The sequence below is a fragment of the Sus scrofa genome, chromosome 14 (genome assembly GCF_054392235.1).
Source record: "Sus scrofa isolate SSC_HxYL_T2T_F1_AM1 chromosome 14, Sscrofa_HxYL_maternal_Yorkshire_Landrace_v2.0, whole genome shotgun sequence".
Lineage (NCBI taxonomy): Eukaryota > Metazoa > Chordata > Mammalia > Artiodactyla > Suidae > Sus > Sus scrofa.
Genome location: NC_139396.1, coordinates 157,975,541 through 157,990,456, shown reverse-complemented (window position 1 = coordinate 157,990,456; position 14,916 = coordinate 157,975,541). Strand labels below are relative to the sequence as shown.

At 47.8% G+C, this 14,916-nt stretch overlaps 1 protein-coding gene and 1 long non-coding RNA gene across 8 annotated transcripts in view; one reads left to right on the top strand and one right to left on the bottom strand.

The window, feature by feature from the left end:
- ADAM12 (ADAM metallopeptidase domain 12) overlaps positions 1-14,916 on the top strand; it is a 380,482-nt gene that overhangs the window by 339,060 nt on the left and 26,506 nt on the right. For 5 of the 7 annotated variants that reach the window (XR_014827150.1, XM_084995853.1, XM_021072593.2 and 2 more), the window contains 3 exons: positions 2,273-2,408; positions 3,456-3,564; positions 5,677-5,856. Coding sequence is in view for 6 of the 7 variants with exons in the window: in XM_084995853.1 (XP_084851979.1) it covers positions 2,273-2,408; positions 3,456-3,564; positions 5,677-5,856 (425 nt within the window). In the remaining variant the exon portion in view is untranslated. Of the gene's footprint in view, positions 1-2,272; positions 2,409-3,455; positions 3,565-5,676; positions 6,070-14,916 lie in introns of those variants that run through there. The other 2 variants (XM_021072592.2, XM_084995852.1) reach the window with 1 other exon arrangement.
- LOC146397131 (uncharacterized) lies at positions 4,629-7,290 on the bottom strand. Its single transcript, XR_014827172.1, has 2 exons — positions 5,876-7,290; positions 4,629-5,433 (listed from the first exon to the last, which is right to left on the bottom strand). It is a non-coding gene; the product is annotated as an uncharacterized LOC146397131 (long non-coding RNA).

Sequence of the window (14,916 nt, the reverse complement as noted above, 5' to 3'; positions counted from 1 at the left end):
GTCGTGGCTCAGTGTTCACGAATCCGACTAGGAACCATGAGGTTTCGGGTTTGATCCCTGGCCTTGCTCAGTGGGTTAAGGATCTGGCGTTGCCATGAGCTGTGGTGTAGGTAGCAGCCACAGCTCGGATCCTGAGTTGCTGTGGCTGTGGTGTAGGCCAGCAGCTATAACTCTGATCAGACCCCTAGCCTGGGAACCTCCATATGCCGCGGGTGTGGCCCTAGAAAATACAAAGACAAAAAAAAAAAAAAATGAAAATAAGCAAAGAGCTGAACTCATCCACCACTGCCATCATTTCATAAAAGAAAGTATGTTTAAATACTTCCCCCAAAAACACCTACAAAAAGGGGGGCCCTGAGAAGGTGGCGATGGCTGTTCGGGGCAGAGCCTCACCCTGGCCTCAGCCTGTCAGTTGCCTACTGACTGTGGCTTAGAAGTTCATGAAGCAAGTCCTTCAGCATCTGCTAGGCGCCAGCTGCCCTTCCAGGTCCTGGGCAACTTAAGGCACAGCACCCAGGAGAAGCTGTGATGGGCAGGAGTGACAGAGGAACTCCGGGAGGTGGGCCAGCAGGAGGGGGTGCAGGAGGCAGGCCCCACGGGACCCGGCACCTGCACTGGACGTGGGGTTGAGGGCCTGGAACCGCAGCACTGCCTGGGTCTCATAGAGACAGGAAGCCTGGAGGGGTTGGTAGAGGGGCAGCGAGCTCAATGTGGGGCCCAGTCAGTGTTTGACTGATAACCGATCAGCTTAAGACTTAGAAATTTGGTTTTCAGGAGCTAAAAACTGTGGTTCCAGATTCTTGCTGCTTGCTTTTTCAAGGCCAGCTCACAGTCTCAAAAGAATGACATTTTGGCTGGGAAACCAAACGCTGCTTTTCCAGTAGCAGGTGAATCAAGATGGTCATATGTGATTGCCTTCCTCAGACGAAGACACATGCCTGTCAGGACAGGTCAGCTGGGGACAAAGTCCAGAAGCAGAGAGGGTGTGAAGACATCCCTCTCCCTGTAAGGCAGAGCCCTGCTGCCCTGGTTCGCAGCCACTGAGGTCCTGATCAGAACGGGGCTGGGAGAGCCTGGGCCACAGGAGCCGCCTCCACAGCCATCCCCAGCAGCCTGCAAGGACTACTGGGCGCCCACCCTGTGACCGCACACCGATGGCTGCTGGTGGGAAACAGATGCACTGAGATGCGTACTCACAATGGGTTCACCTCCCTCCTGAAACAGTAAATACAGCTCCTCCAAATCCTGGCCTTTCCAGGCCTCCTCAGATGCCCTTGACCATGCTGTGGTCAGAAACCAAGGCAATGGGAGCTCTGTTCTGGCTCAGCAGGTCAAGAACCTGACTTCGTGTCCATGGGGATGCAGGTTCGATCCTTGGCCTCACTCAGTGAGTTAAGGATCTAGCATTGTCACAAGCTGCGGCATAGGTCATGGCTGCAACTCCAATCCTGCATTGCTGAGGCTGTGGCGGAGGCCTCCGCTGCAGCTCCCATGCAGCTCCTAGCCTGGGAACGTCCATATGCTGCAGGTGTGGCCCGAAAAAGGAGAAAAGGGAGAGAAGAAAGAAGGCGAGCAGTGGATTGTCCCTTCCTTTCCATGCCCTTGAAGATCTTAGGTTCTCTGTATTAAACAAAATGGGATCAAATCACAGAAAAGGGGCTGTTTCCTCAGAGGAAATAAACAGCATCCTCCCAGAGAAAGGGGTCGGCCCCAAAGGCAGTGTTTTAAGTCTCTAACATAATGAAACCAAACCTGAGGATATTTCAGTTAAGCTGAGTTTTTCTCTTTTTCCACCTTCTAATGTGATGACATCTGGAAGTGACGTCTTGGTCTAAATAAATAAATACAAAAAAATAAATAAAACAGACTCCAATCCCAAAGAAGGAGAGCGGGAGGGAGCCTGTGGCGGTGTATTTTTGATGGGCGCTGGAGACCACTGTGGTTCCGGTGGGACTGTAGTGATGGCTCCTCGTTACCTTCTTCCCCTGCTGTTGTCACACCTGGGGGCAGGGGCCCTGTGTGGCCAGGGCTGAGGTCCCACCTGCCAGATATGTTCCTGCAAGCTCCAGAGCCGTCAGTGAATGATGGCAAAGTTACTCCTCCTCAGACAGGACCTTCGCAGTAAGACTAACTTGCCATGCCACCCCTCAGAGATCTACTCGACTTCTGTCCCTTCCTTCAAAGTTCATTTGGCCGTAAATGTCACAACATGGCACTTCCCATGTTTCCCTGTCACTGCCTCCTTCCCTGAGTCAAATGTGCTTTGTTTCAGATAACCAAGGTTTAACTATAGGAATCCTGGTGACCATCCTGTGTCTTCTTGCTGCTGGATTTGTCGTTTATCTCAAAAGGAAGACACTGATACAGCTGCTGTTTACAGATAAGAAAAGCACCCTTGAAAAGCTCAGGTACGCTGGGTTGGGGTCCTCTTCTCAAGAAACGGCGTTCGAAAGAACGTACAACCCACCGCTTCTCCCTTTGTTGCCTTCGCAAAGAAAAGGTCGGCATTCCTGTGGCTTCAGTTTTTAAAATTTCTGCCACATCAACTGCCCGCTTTACTTTCCCTGCAAACGACTTGCTACTTACTGTGTAAATACACAGGGTGTTAATGAATTCCACTGATGTGCTTTCCTTATGCTTGCATTGGTGATTTCTGCAAGACATGGAATATTAAAGTATTTTTGTCAAATATGGTGGATTCCGATCCAAAGGTATTCGAAGACATCACTGCTCCCAGGTGTTACAAAGCTGCGTGTCTATGGATTGCAAGAAGTAACTTAACAGAATAGTGTATTTGGGGAAAAGAACTTTTTTTTTTTAATGCTGTAAGAGTGCTAGATAGATTTTTTTTTTTTTTTGCATACTTACCACACCAAGTTAAAGGAAGTAAGTTGTGGGAGTTCCCACTGTGGCTCAGTGGTTAAGAACCCAACTAGTATTCATGAGGATGTGCGTTCAGTCCCTGGCCTTGCTCCGTGGGTTAAGGATCCGGGGTGGCCGTGGCTGTGCTGTAGGCCGGCAGCTGCAGCTCTGATTTGACCCCTAGCCCGGGAACTTCCATATGCCGCAAGTACAGCCCTAAAGAAACAAACAAATATTAAATATGTTGTGTTTTGAGCACCACTGTGAAAAAAATAGAAAATGTCAAGCAGGAGTTCCTGTTGTGGCTCAGTGGGTCAGGAACACAACTAGTATCCAGGAGGATGCGGGTTCAATCCCTGGCCCTGCTCCATGGGTTAAAGGAACCAGGATTGCCACAAACTGTGTTGTAGGTCACAGATGCAGCTCGGATCTGGCGTGGCTGTGGCTGGGGTATAGGCTGGCAGCTGCAGCTCCAATTTGACCCATAGCCTGGGAACTTCCATATGCCACAGGTGCAGCCCTAAAAAGCTAAAAAAAAAAGTCAGGCAGTGGGGACAACACCCCTGGTTAGCCCAACTGGAATTGCGTTTCAGGTGTGTGCGCCCTTCCCGGCCAGCCAGTGGCTCCCGTCCTGCTCAGGCTCACCTCACCCACCTCAGCAAAGGCCTGATGAGGAAGCCGCCACCTTCCAGCACACCCAGGGTGAGTTGTAAACAAACGCAGGTGAGTTTGTGCGTGATGGCGGGTTTTCAGAAAGAGCTTGAGCAGGAATAGAGCCGAGATCCTTCCTGTGCAACACTGGTTCAGCACCCAGGACACTGCAGGCTCCCTGAGAGGCTCGCGGTGCCAGGGGAAGCTCCCCCAGGTTCCGCTGAGGCAACGTCCCCCATGGGATGTGCTGTGCAATGCGTAGTGATGACCCTTCAGTCACCCACATGGCCAGGTGCCTGGCAGAACCACCGGATCTGCCACCCCAGCAGCTTCCTGGTGCTGGACTCCTGTGATTTGAAAATGCCACCAGCTGGGTTAGGGAGGGCTCCTGTGGCCCACGGTTCCTCCCAGGGCATTCCTGAGAGTTATACTGCACCCGTGGGTGGGTTGTCCCATTCTGCTCCCTGGGCTTTGGGAGCTCTGTCCAACCTGGGGTTTCAAAGCGCTGCATCCTTAAACCCAAGTGCACGCTGGCTCCCTCCTGCCTCTTAACTCTGCTACTACCTGGCGAATTCTGCCTGGGGTTCACGCTCATGTTTCGCTGCCCCCACCCAGTGTTCTGATGTATCTCTAAGAATTCTTGCATGTGGGACTCACTCAGCAAAGAGTCCAGGTTGTAGCAGTTGAACAGGGTTGGTGTCAAGAAATGCCACATGATTTTGAAAATCATTATCAGGTATTCCGTGAGCAAAAAACACTCAAACTAATAACAGCAAAAACAAAACAACCTATTTTATCTCCCTTGGTCCAAAAAGTATAGCAGGTTAGGTTCCAAAGAGGAGGCAGCCATTCCTGATAAGCGTGACCACACCTCACCCCTGATAGTGGGACGGTAGGAAAAAAACAGCTTCATTTGTGAGATCCAAAAAAATGCAGCTTTATTAGGAAGAGCCACACACTAGAAATGACCCAAGTACATACATCTCAGCAGGTAAAGGGATAAACAAGCTCTGGTATATTTACCCCGTGAAATGCTGCTCAGAATAAGAAAAAAATGAATCGTACACACAACATCTCAGATAAATCTTCAAGTAATTAGGCCAAGTGAAAGAAGCCAGACAAAAAAAGATGCTTTTATTTATATGAAATTCTAGAAAAGGCAAACCAATTTACAGTGGCAGAAATCAGATCAGTAGCTGCTGGGGAAAGAGAAGTGGGGCAGGGAGCGTGATGGGGTGATGGATTGTTCATATCTTGTTTATCATGATGGTTTCATGGGCATGAACCTGTGTCAAAACGTACATGCAGTTAGTGGCGAGACCTCAATAAAGCTGTCTGCAGAGAGGAAGAAAAGAGAGCGGAAGAGAGGGAGGGGAAGAGGACACGAGGCAGGAGGCCCATGCTGCATCCGTTCTCATCTGTCGATAAAAGGAAGACAAAATAAGCAAAAAAAAGAAAGAAAGAAAGAGTTCCCATTGTGGCACAGCAGAAACGAATCCAACTAGGAACCATGAGGTTGCGGGTTCAACCCCTGACCTCTCCCAGTGGGTTAAGGATCCGGTGTTGCCGTGAGCTGTGGTGTAGGTCACAGACTCAACTCTGATCCCAGCGTTGCTGTGGCTGTGGTGTAGGCGGGCGGCTGTAGCTCCTACTCCACCCCTGGCCTAGGAACTTCCGTATGCCGCAGGTGCGGCCCTAAAAAGACAAAAGACAAAAAAAAAAAAAAAAAAATAGGTAAAATACCGTGCCCCATCCTCAGCCCCACCCCAAGCCCTGATGCCCCTCCCCCAGGCGCCCCTCCCCCAGGGGGTTGCGTCTGTTCTCACGGAGCCTCGTCTGCCTTGAACCACGTTCCATTTGCACGAGTCCTTTGTCGTTTCCCTAAGATCCCGTCTGTGTCTTCACGCATGCTGGTGCTCCCTGAGGAATTAAACCCGTTTTTAAAAATTCAAATAGAAACTGATCCCATGTTCCGGATTGGGGGGCAGGGAGGGTGCCGCTGTTAGAAATGCGAAGTGTACCTCAGTAACAATAGGTTCCCTCGCCTGTCACCCCTTTTCTTTCCCCGACCCCACCCAGCCTGCCCCGCAGCTACAGCAGATGAGGCAGCCCTGGGACCCAGCACAGTGCTTTGCATCACGGCTCTTTGCTCTGACCCCGCAGGACAGCCCCAGGAGACTGCCGCAGTGTCAGCACGTGGACATCAGCAGGCCCCTGCAAACCCTTGGCGTCCCTCGGCCCAGCTCTCCTCAGCGAGTGCTCCCGCCCCTCCACCAGGCTCCTCGGGTGCCCTGCGTCCCTGCCAGGCCCCTGCCAGCCAACCCCGCCCTCAGACAGGCCCAGGTAGGCCTTCAGCTCTCACCCTGGTGGCGTCCTTCGGATCCAGATTCTGCTGCTCGCCGATGTCTGAACTTGGACGAGGTGCTTAGGTGCTCAGCACCTTCTAGAAGGGGGATAATTCAGCTGCTCCGATGGTTAAATGAGATAATCCATGCAAAGCGTTTAGTGCTGGGTTCAGTGTGCAGTGCTGGCACAATACATTTTTGCAATTCCTAGGAGGCTCCCCAGCTAGGGGTTGAATCAGAGCTAAAGCTGCCAGCCTGCACTGCAGCCACAGCAACACCAGATCTGAGCCACGTCTGCGACCTGCACCCACTCAGGGTAATGCCAGATCCTTCATCCACTGAGCAGGGCCAGGGATCAAACCGGCATCCTCACGGATCCTAGTCGGGTTCATTTCCGCTGAGCCACAATGGGAACTCCCAGGAATATGTTTATATTTTATATTCGGAATAATGAGGGGGCCGGTTCACCTTGTCATCTAAACCATGACACTATTTTGAGCATGGCCGGGGAGTGATTAGGCCAGGGCCAGAAAACAGAGATGCTCACTTTGGGAATAATAACGGGCATACTTTCTCACCACCTTTCACTTCCAAAAATCTCTTACAAAATTTTCACAAAAATTTTACCACTGATTTAGTCTCTCCATACCCGAAGCAAGAGTGTATAAATATTTGGTGTGTGGGATCTCATGTTTCTACTGCTTTCGGAAGTCACCTTTTCTGGCATGCCCAGGAATGGGACATCCATTCGCAATCCGAAACTTGAGGTGGGGAAACACGTAAAAGCCACCAGGTGAAAAGCACGAAGAGATCCCTGGTAATTTTTCATTTCTATCATTGTTATATTTTCTTCTATTAATTTTCGTGTATTTCTAATTAAGTGTCTATTCGAACATAGTTTAGATTACTCTAGACGTACATTGCTTTATATACACCATTTTTTTTTTTGCCCTCACATCATTTTCATTTACCATAGCCTTAAAAAGTGTTAAAAATGTTATTTTATTGGAGTTTCCGTCATGGCTCAGCAGTAGAAAACTCGAGTGGTATCCACGAGGACACAGGTTCAGTCCCTGCCCTCGCTCAGTGGGTTAAGGATCTGGTGTTGCCATGAGCTGTGGTGTAAGCTGCAGACGCAGCTTCGATCCTGCATTGCTGTGGCTGTCACATAAGCTGGCAGCTGCAGGTCTGATTTGACCCTAAGCCTGGGAACTTCCATATGCCGTGGGTGTGGTCCTAAAAAGCAAAAAAAAAGAAAAAAGAAGTTATTCCATTGATAGCACTGCATGTGTCTACAGAATACTTTTTGAAGTACTTACCAATTAGTAGGCAAGTTTGAATGTCTCTGATTTTTGCTATTGTAAATACCTCTCCTATGAAGGTCTAGACAGGTAAATTTTGGACCACTTTAATTATTTCCTTGGAAAGATTCCTGAAAGTAAACATAGGGGGTTGAAAAATGATAAAACTGTTTTAAGCCTCTTAATATATAAATTAAACATTTTTTCAGGACTGATATGCATGTACATTCCACTATCACAGACATCTGTCTCTCCATGACTTTGCTAGAATTAGTACTAACGTTTCAAAGCTTTACCCACTTGATACATAAAATACCTTTTTGCGTCAAGTAGTTCTATGAATTTCTGAAAGGGATGTTGAAGTTTCCAACTATAAATATGTTGCTTTTTGTCCATCAGTTTTTATTTCACATGTGTGTTGAAGCTCTACGTTTGTGGTACCAAGAAATTTAGGATTATTGTGTCTGATTGGTGAATTGACTCTTTTCTCATTCTGTAATGTCCTTCTTTAGCTCTGGTGACTTTGTTCTAAAATCTACTTAATCTCATATTAATACATCTCAGTTTTCTTTTGATTGGTGTTTGCAAGGTATGTCTTTTTCCTTTTAACTTTCATATGTCGTTTTACTTGAAATGAGTTTCTCAGAAACAGCATATAATTGGGTCTTGTATTTCTTTATCCATTCTGTCAGTCACTGTCTTTTAATAAGTGTGTATAGACCATTTACTTTTAATGGAATTATTGATATGTTAGAATTTAAGTCCACCTTTTTCACATTGTTTGTTCCTTCTGAGTTTTGTTTTATTATGCTCCTCTTTGCTGACTTCCTGCAGGTTTTTGAACATTTTTCAGTATGCCATATTGATTCATCTACAGTGTTTTTGAGGTACGGCTGTGTGTACTTTTGTGAATAGCTGCTCTGGAGCAGGGTCTCTCAGCCTCAGAATTGCTCACGTTTTGGGCTGCATGACTCTTTGTTATATAGGACTGTCCTGTGTGTCATGGGATGTTCAACAGCATCTTGGTTTCTACCAACCGCAGATGGCAATAGTATGTGTAATCGTGTCTGTAAACATTGCCGCATGTCCCCTAGGACACAGAATCACCCCTGATGGAAAACTGCTGCTCTAAACATGACACTGTATGTATATGATTTATCACAGTCTAGTAGTATCAATATTTTATTCCTTCAAGTGGAATGTAAAAACTTTAGCACCTGTTAGATCCCTTTATCCCTCTCCCTCTATGACATGGATGTCTTAAGTGTTACCTTTATATAGTGAGAACCACTTCAGGTGTTGCCATTTTTGCTTTCAACCATCAAGCATAATTTTTTCTTTTTTTTTGTCTTTTTGCCATTTCTTGGGCCGCTCCTGTGGCATATGGAGGTTCCCAGGCTAGGAGTTGAATCGGAGCTGTAGCCACTGGCCTACGCCAGAGCCACAGCAATGCGGGATCCGAGCCGCGTCTGCAACCTACACCACAGCTCACGGCAACGCCAGATCCTTTAACCCAGTGAGCAAGGCCAGGGACCGAACCCACAACCTCATGATTCCTAGTCGGATTCGTTACCCACTGCGCCACGACGGGAACTCCCCAACCATAATTTTTTAAACTTAAAAAGAAGGTCTGCTACATCGACTCGTATATTCACCCTTTCTGTTCTTTCTTCACTTCTCATGTTCCAGGTTACTTTCTGTTATCATTTCCTTTCTGTCTGAAGAACTTCCTTTAGGTGTTCAATTAAAGCAGGTCTGCTGGTAACAACTTCTCTTAGTTTTCCTTCATCTGAAAATGTCTGTTTCACATTTATTCCTGAAGGATATTTTCAATGGAAATAGAATTCTGGGTTGACTGTTTTCTTCTTTCGACATTTGAAAAATGTTGCCCCTCTTCCTTCTGGTCTTTATGTTGATGAGAAATCCATTGAAAAGCTCCACCCACAGTTTCCATCCCAGGGAAGAGATGGGGGCCTGTCATCAGGGAGGAGCATGTAGTACCCAGTGGAGAGGGAAGGGCATGGCTGTTTTCCTTTGTTTTCATGTGGAAGTAGAGTAAGGGCGGATATGGTCAAAGTGCTTCTCTTCCTGGGCTTTCCTTGGGATTTTTTTTTTTTTTTTTTTGTCTGGGGCTATTGGTATTTCCAGATGGGGGCCACTCCAAAGCCTAGGCTAAGATACAAAGAAGGTGAAAACAAAGAACCAGGGCTTACTACTAGGTTGATTCTTGAGTTCTGAGGTCCCAAGCCAGTCCATTCACTTTTCTCCACCTTTCAGAGTCTTGTCACTTGCTTTATGAACTTTCTCCAGACTTTCTTATACTTTGTGAGAGGAATAAGGGGAAATGTACTTATTCCCTCTCATCCAGACCTCATTTCGGTTTGTATTTCTTTGATTGCTGGTACACCTGAACTGCTTTTTGGATATCTATTAATAAATGGTATGCTGGTAAATTGGCTGTTCAAAAAAAAAAAAAAAAAGCTATGATCTGTAGGTGATTTCTCTGCAGTAAAAACTCCACCATGATCAATTTCAAGTTATTAAGGTGACGTCACTGACTAAGAAGTAGAGGATCAGCTGACGTGAGCCAGTTCCAGCTGGTTCCATCACAGCTGCTATGAACTATATCTGTTCTGTGAGTCGTCTGTTCCCATCCCTTCCCTGTGTTTTTCTTTTTGAGAGAGACAGTTCTTCCTCCTGATTTGTTAGAGTTCCTTTTCTTAATAGGTTAAGAATATCCCAGTAATTTCTTACAAACCTTCCCCTAATTTGTCTTTGGATTTTATTGATGCCATTGTTTTGGTATAAAAGGAATCCCAGCTTTGAATATTAAATTTATTCACCTTTGGTGCACTTCCCCCTTCCCCCCTTCTGTGCTTACAAAGTCCTCTCCCATTTCAGTCAGTTAAGATCCACTGATCATTTCTTCTGCTTATTTTGTTGGCTGTTGACAGTTCCGTCTTTAACACTTGGATTCACGTTGCTGGAAGGGGGCGGGCACTTTCTCAGCTTTCTGGGCTTGTGGACATCTTTTGATGAAGACCTTGAACCCTCAGAAAATGCACCCCCTTATACTGAGGCTTTTCATGTCTCCCCGTAAGCAGGTTGCCTGTGTATGTGATACTGGACTGTCTCTAAATGGAAAGATATTTCTACATGCTGCTGTCATTTTTCCTACCAGCAGCGAATGCCTACAGAAGCAACTCTGTCCAGATTTCCTCTAAAGCAGGGCCCGAAAAAAAAAGCCTTCATTCTGTTTTATGAAACTAAGGAAATGTTACCCTTTAAACATTAGTAACTGAAAAAAATCCACATTTCTCACTCCAGGCTGGTGTCTGTCTGGAGCTTTTGCGAGGCACATGATACAGATTAAGCTCACACTTTCTCTCCCATCACATGGAGAGAAGTGGAATTAATTCCGGGCAGGTGTGGTGCCTATTTGGCGGTGGCTCTTGTTTGGCAGCAGAGATTGAATCCACCAACACTTTGTAGTTGAGAGTTCCTTGTGGCCGGCCCCCCAGGACATAGCTGACACACGGCTGTGTGGCTCGCCCCACTTGGTCCGTCCAAACTTCTCATCTACACTTTCTAGAAGGAAGACAGTCTCACAGACGCTGCAAGAGTGGTCAGCCTCACGTGTGAAGGGTAAGTTAGTTCTTTACAGAAAACATTTGATCTTCCCACCTAACGATCTGTGTGATTTTCAAAAACCAAGGGCAGTTGAATCAGCTCCTTCTCTTGTCCGCAGATGGGCCTTCCTGGGCACCGTTTTCTCCCCGTGAAATAAACCTCGGAACCCGGCTTCTCAAACTAACTGCTCAGCCTTGATCAAGGAAGCGAACTTTCATTTCTGTTTCATCCTGTCAGCTATTTTAGAGGGAAATACTCCACTGTATTCATCTAGCTTTTAGCTGACTGCTGCCAAGTTCTCCGGAACCACAATCTAAGCATGAAAGGCAATGTGTGGGCTTGAGAAAAAGCTAGAAAAATGCTGAAAAAGATCAGAGGCCCCAGGGGTGTGTCATCACCTCCAGTTGGGTGCACAGGCTGGGGGCTTGTGGAGTATCTCTGCTCTGCTCGGCATTCAGTCGGCCCCGCCCTGCCTTGTATGTTAGGTTCTCAACCCACCAGGATCGTGCACTTGAATGAGGGGGTCAGACAAACCAGAATCCACTTCCATCTTCCAAGCCACTTCCAGGGAGGCCTGCTGCACCCACAGGTGCTGGATGGAGAACTCATGTCAGAATTCTGAAGGGGAAAGAGGAAGAAAGAAAAGCAGGGCCAGTTCCAGGAGTGGCTACAGAAGGATCCCAGAAAGTTTTGAGAGGCTTTCTCATGACAGTTCATCTTAAGATGGTGTGTAGGTGGTTTTTCTCCGATTACAAAAGTGTTAAAATCATCCAACGTTGCACCCCCCTCCCACGTCAGTTTTACTGTGTGATAGTGTTTTAAAGAGGAACACATGTATATTGAGGAGAAAATAGGAGTTCCTGCCGTGGCCCAGCAGATTCAGAACCCGACACAGCTCTGAATGTATATGAATGGAAATGCACACGTGTGTTTAAATTATTTTACCAAGTTCTTCTGGTACAAGGAGCTTCTCCGTTGTGTTTTGAATTGCTATAAATTATATATAACTTCGGAGTTCCTATTGTGGCTCAGCAGGTTATGCACCCAACTAATACCCAATCGTAGTCTCCATGAGGGATGCGGATTCGATCCCTGGCCTCGCTCGGTGGGGTCAAGGATCCAGCGTTGCCACAAGCTCCTATGTAGGTCGAAGATGTGGAAGCACCCAGACAGCCTGCAGGGGTCCAGGGTGGGAGATGGCAGGCACAGCCCCGACATGGGCACCACCCCCGGTGTCCTGAGCAAAGCTTTGCACACAGATGGCGTGTCCTACCATCACACAGGAGCGGGGCTCAAGTTGTGAAATAAGGATTTAACAATGAGCGTGACTCAGAAAGACTAGAGACTGTGAAGGCACTCGGGGATCTTCTTACCCCCCAAACACCAGAGTGCCCAGCTTTACTCCCAGCTGAGAAAAGGAGAAGGCCGGGGACAAACTGGGAGTTTCATTGGATTTCTAAGGGTGCAGCCAATTGAAGCTCTTGACACAGATGATTATGACGAATAGGCTTAATTCATTCCTTCCACCTTTAAACAAAAATACGTTCACTGTCACGTCTAAGAAATAGATGTCTCTGCTCACAGGGAATTATGTCTCGAGAAGGCTGGGCTAAGAAGGAGGAAATCGAAACACAATTTTCTGCTGTCAGGCTGCAGTGTGCCACGACTTGAAAAGGAGCCTAAGTGGCACCTTCAATCCATAGACGGGCCATTCTTCTAGAAAGTAAAAACCTCATGAAAATGTCACTCACCGTTTATGTGGGTTTTTTTTGTTTGTTTGTTTTTTTTTTGTTGTTTTTTTAAGTGTGCCCTATAAATAGGCGTTTGAACGAGAGATGCTGATATGCAATCATACTTGATCTGGATTATTGCATATTTTTTTTTAAGCCCTTAGTTTCCTGGAAAATGTTAGTAGTTTTTCTCCTCGGCATCTTATCAGTGAATCGTGATCCTGAACTAACTGGCTAAGGTGGTTTTTCCAAATCAGACTAGCTCCTTTGGTAGAATAATAGGAAGCAAAAAAAAAAAAAAAAAAAAAGCAAGGACTATTGAATCTGTCTCTTAGATTGATTTTTGCTGACTCAAAGTCCTTTCCGGAAACAGCGGATAGACCCGGGAGAATGTTTACCAACCCTATTTTGGGCACAGCTTATCTGGGTTGCAGACATTTCAACAAAGGCAGGATTCATTTCTACTTTTCTTCTTAGAACCAAATGGTCTATAAATGTATATGTGTGTTTATTTTACTAAGTTCTTCTGGTACAAGGAGCTTCTCCGTTGTGTTTTGAATTGCTATAAATTATATATAAATTCGGAGTTCCTGTTGTGGCTCAGCAGGTTATGAACCCAACTAATATCCAGGAGGATGTGGGTTCACTCCCTGTCCTCGCTCAGTGGGTTAAGAATCCGGCGTTGCTGTGAGCTGTGGTGTAGGTCACAGACGCGGCTTGGATCCCAGCGTTGCTGTGGCTGTGGTGTAGACCAGCAGCTGCAGCTCGGATTTGACCCCTGGCCTGGGAACTTCCCCATGCTGCAGGTGCAGCCCAAAAAAGACACACACACAAAAATTCTATATAAATTGAATGGCTGTAAAATAGCGAGCATCTATTGAGCACCAATCAAGTGGCTGGGACTGCTGGGCTAAGCCCTCTGGAGGCACATCTAACCCTCCCAGGGAGCCCAGGAGGCAAATAACCACCAACAGCGCCGTGTTACCGAGGAGGAAACAAGGCCAAAGAGCCAGCCCCCCAGAGGAGGAGGGCCAGGGCTCACACCCCTGGCCTCTACCTGTGTCTTAAAATGGGTGCCACGCAGACGGCTGGCTGGAGGGAGGGAGGAGGAAGATGCAGTGAACGCCGAGGGCCAGCACAGCATAGGTGACCTCAGGCATGCCTTCGTGACCTCCAAGCCATTGTCCTTGCTTTTGCCGCAGAGGGAAAGGTGATGAGCGGAGGGGCGGGAACCTTCTGGCATCCGGCAGAGCCACAGTCTAACAAGAGAGCCTCGCGTGTCTCCCCTCTCAGGCTGGTAACGCTATCGAGCTCCAGTCACTCTTGCCTTAACTGGTCTGTCTTGGATCCAGGCCTTGTTGAGAAGCATAGCAGGAGCTGTGCTGTGTTTCTGCTCTCCGTGGCGGCTGAAACGAGGACTCCTCCTTGCGTTTTTGTAGAGGAGGGGGTTTCAGTTCCGTCTCTGACAGACTCGACCTCCTTCCTCACCAACCCCTTATCGGGGTCTGTAGGACGTCCAGTCCCCAGGTCGTGTAGAACAAGACTGGCCGATCGCGCACCTGTCTCCCGAGACCGTGGAGCCATCAGACGTCGCTCAAGCAGCCTCGGCGGCAGTCCGGGGAGAGGTCGTTCGGGGAGCCCTCCCTCCAGCGACCCCCACGAAGAGCCAAGAGCAATTAGCCCAGTCCTCATCCGCAGTAACTACCCGTTCGTCCATGCTCGGTAAGGACGCACATGGGAAATTAATTAACACCACATTAATTTAGCCCCGGAGCCATCAAGTGATGGCTGGTCACTCTAGGGTTGAGCCCAGACTTTCAGCGTTGTCTTCTGCAGGATGATTTCAGCATTGGGATGGATTCGAATGAGACCTGCACCCTCCGACCCGTGTGGGGGACTCAAACGCACGCCAGCACTCCCCAAGTCTGGGAGGCAGATGATCTAGGTCCTTGTTCATGGAAATACCAGAAATGCAGTGAGAAAGGGGAACCCATTCATCAAGCGGTTCTCCCAAGGAAGTGCGATGACATAGGAGAAAACCGATCATTATAAAAGCCCCGATTACTGCAGGCAAACCTCAGGCTAATAACGGAGAGGACGTGCTGGGAAGTGTCCTCCGTGCCCGACGCGCTGCCTCCCAGATTTCACCCTTCTGCCCAGGGGTTATCCGGGACCCCTGCCACATAAGCCTTTCTGCAGCTTTCCCAGGGGTCTCCCGGCTCACCTGCTGCTCGGCCAGGAGTTACCTGGACACCTGTCCCGCCCCATTTCCAAAGGCACACGACGGAGTCAGTCACCTCCAGGCACACCTGAGTCCAGCCTCCTGAACCCAGTAGACACACAGGAAACATACGGAAGGAATGTGAGTTTTCAATAATAAGTAAGGTCAGCCTCCTA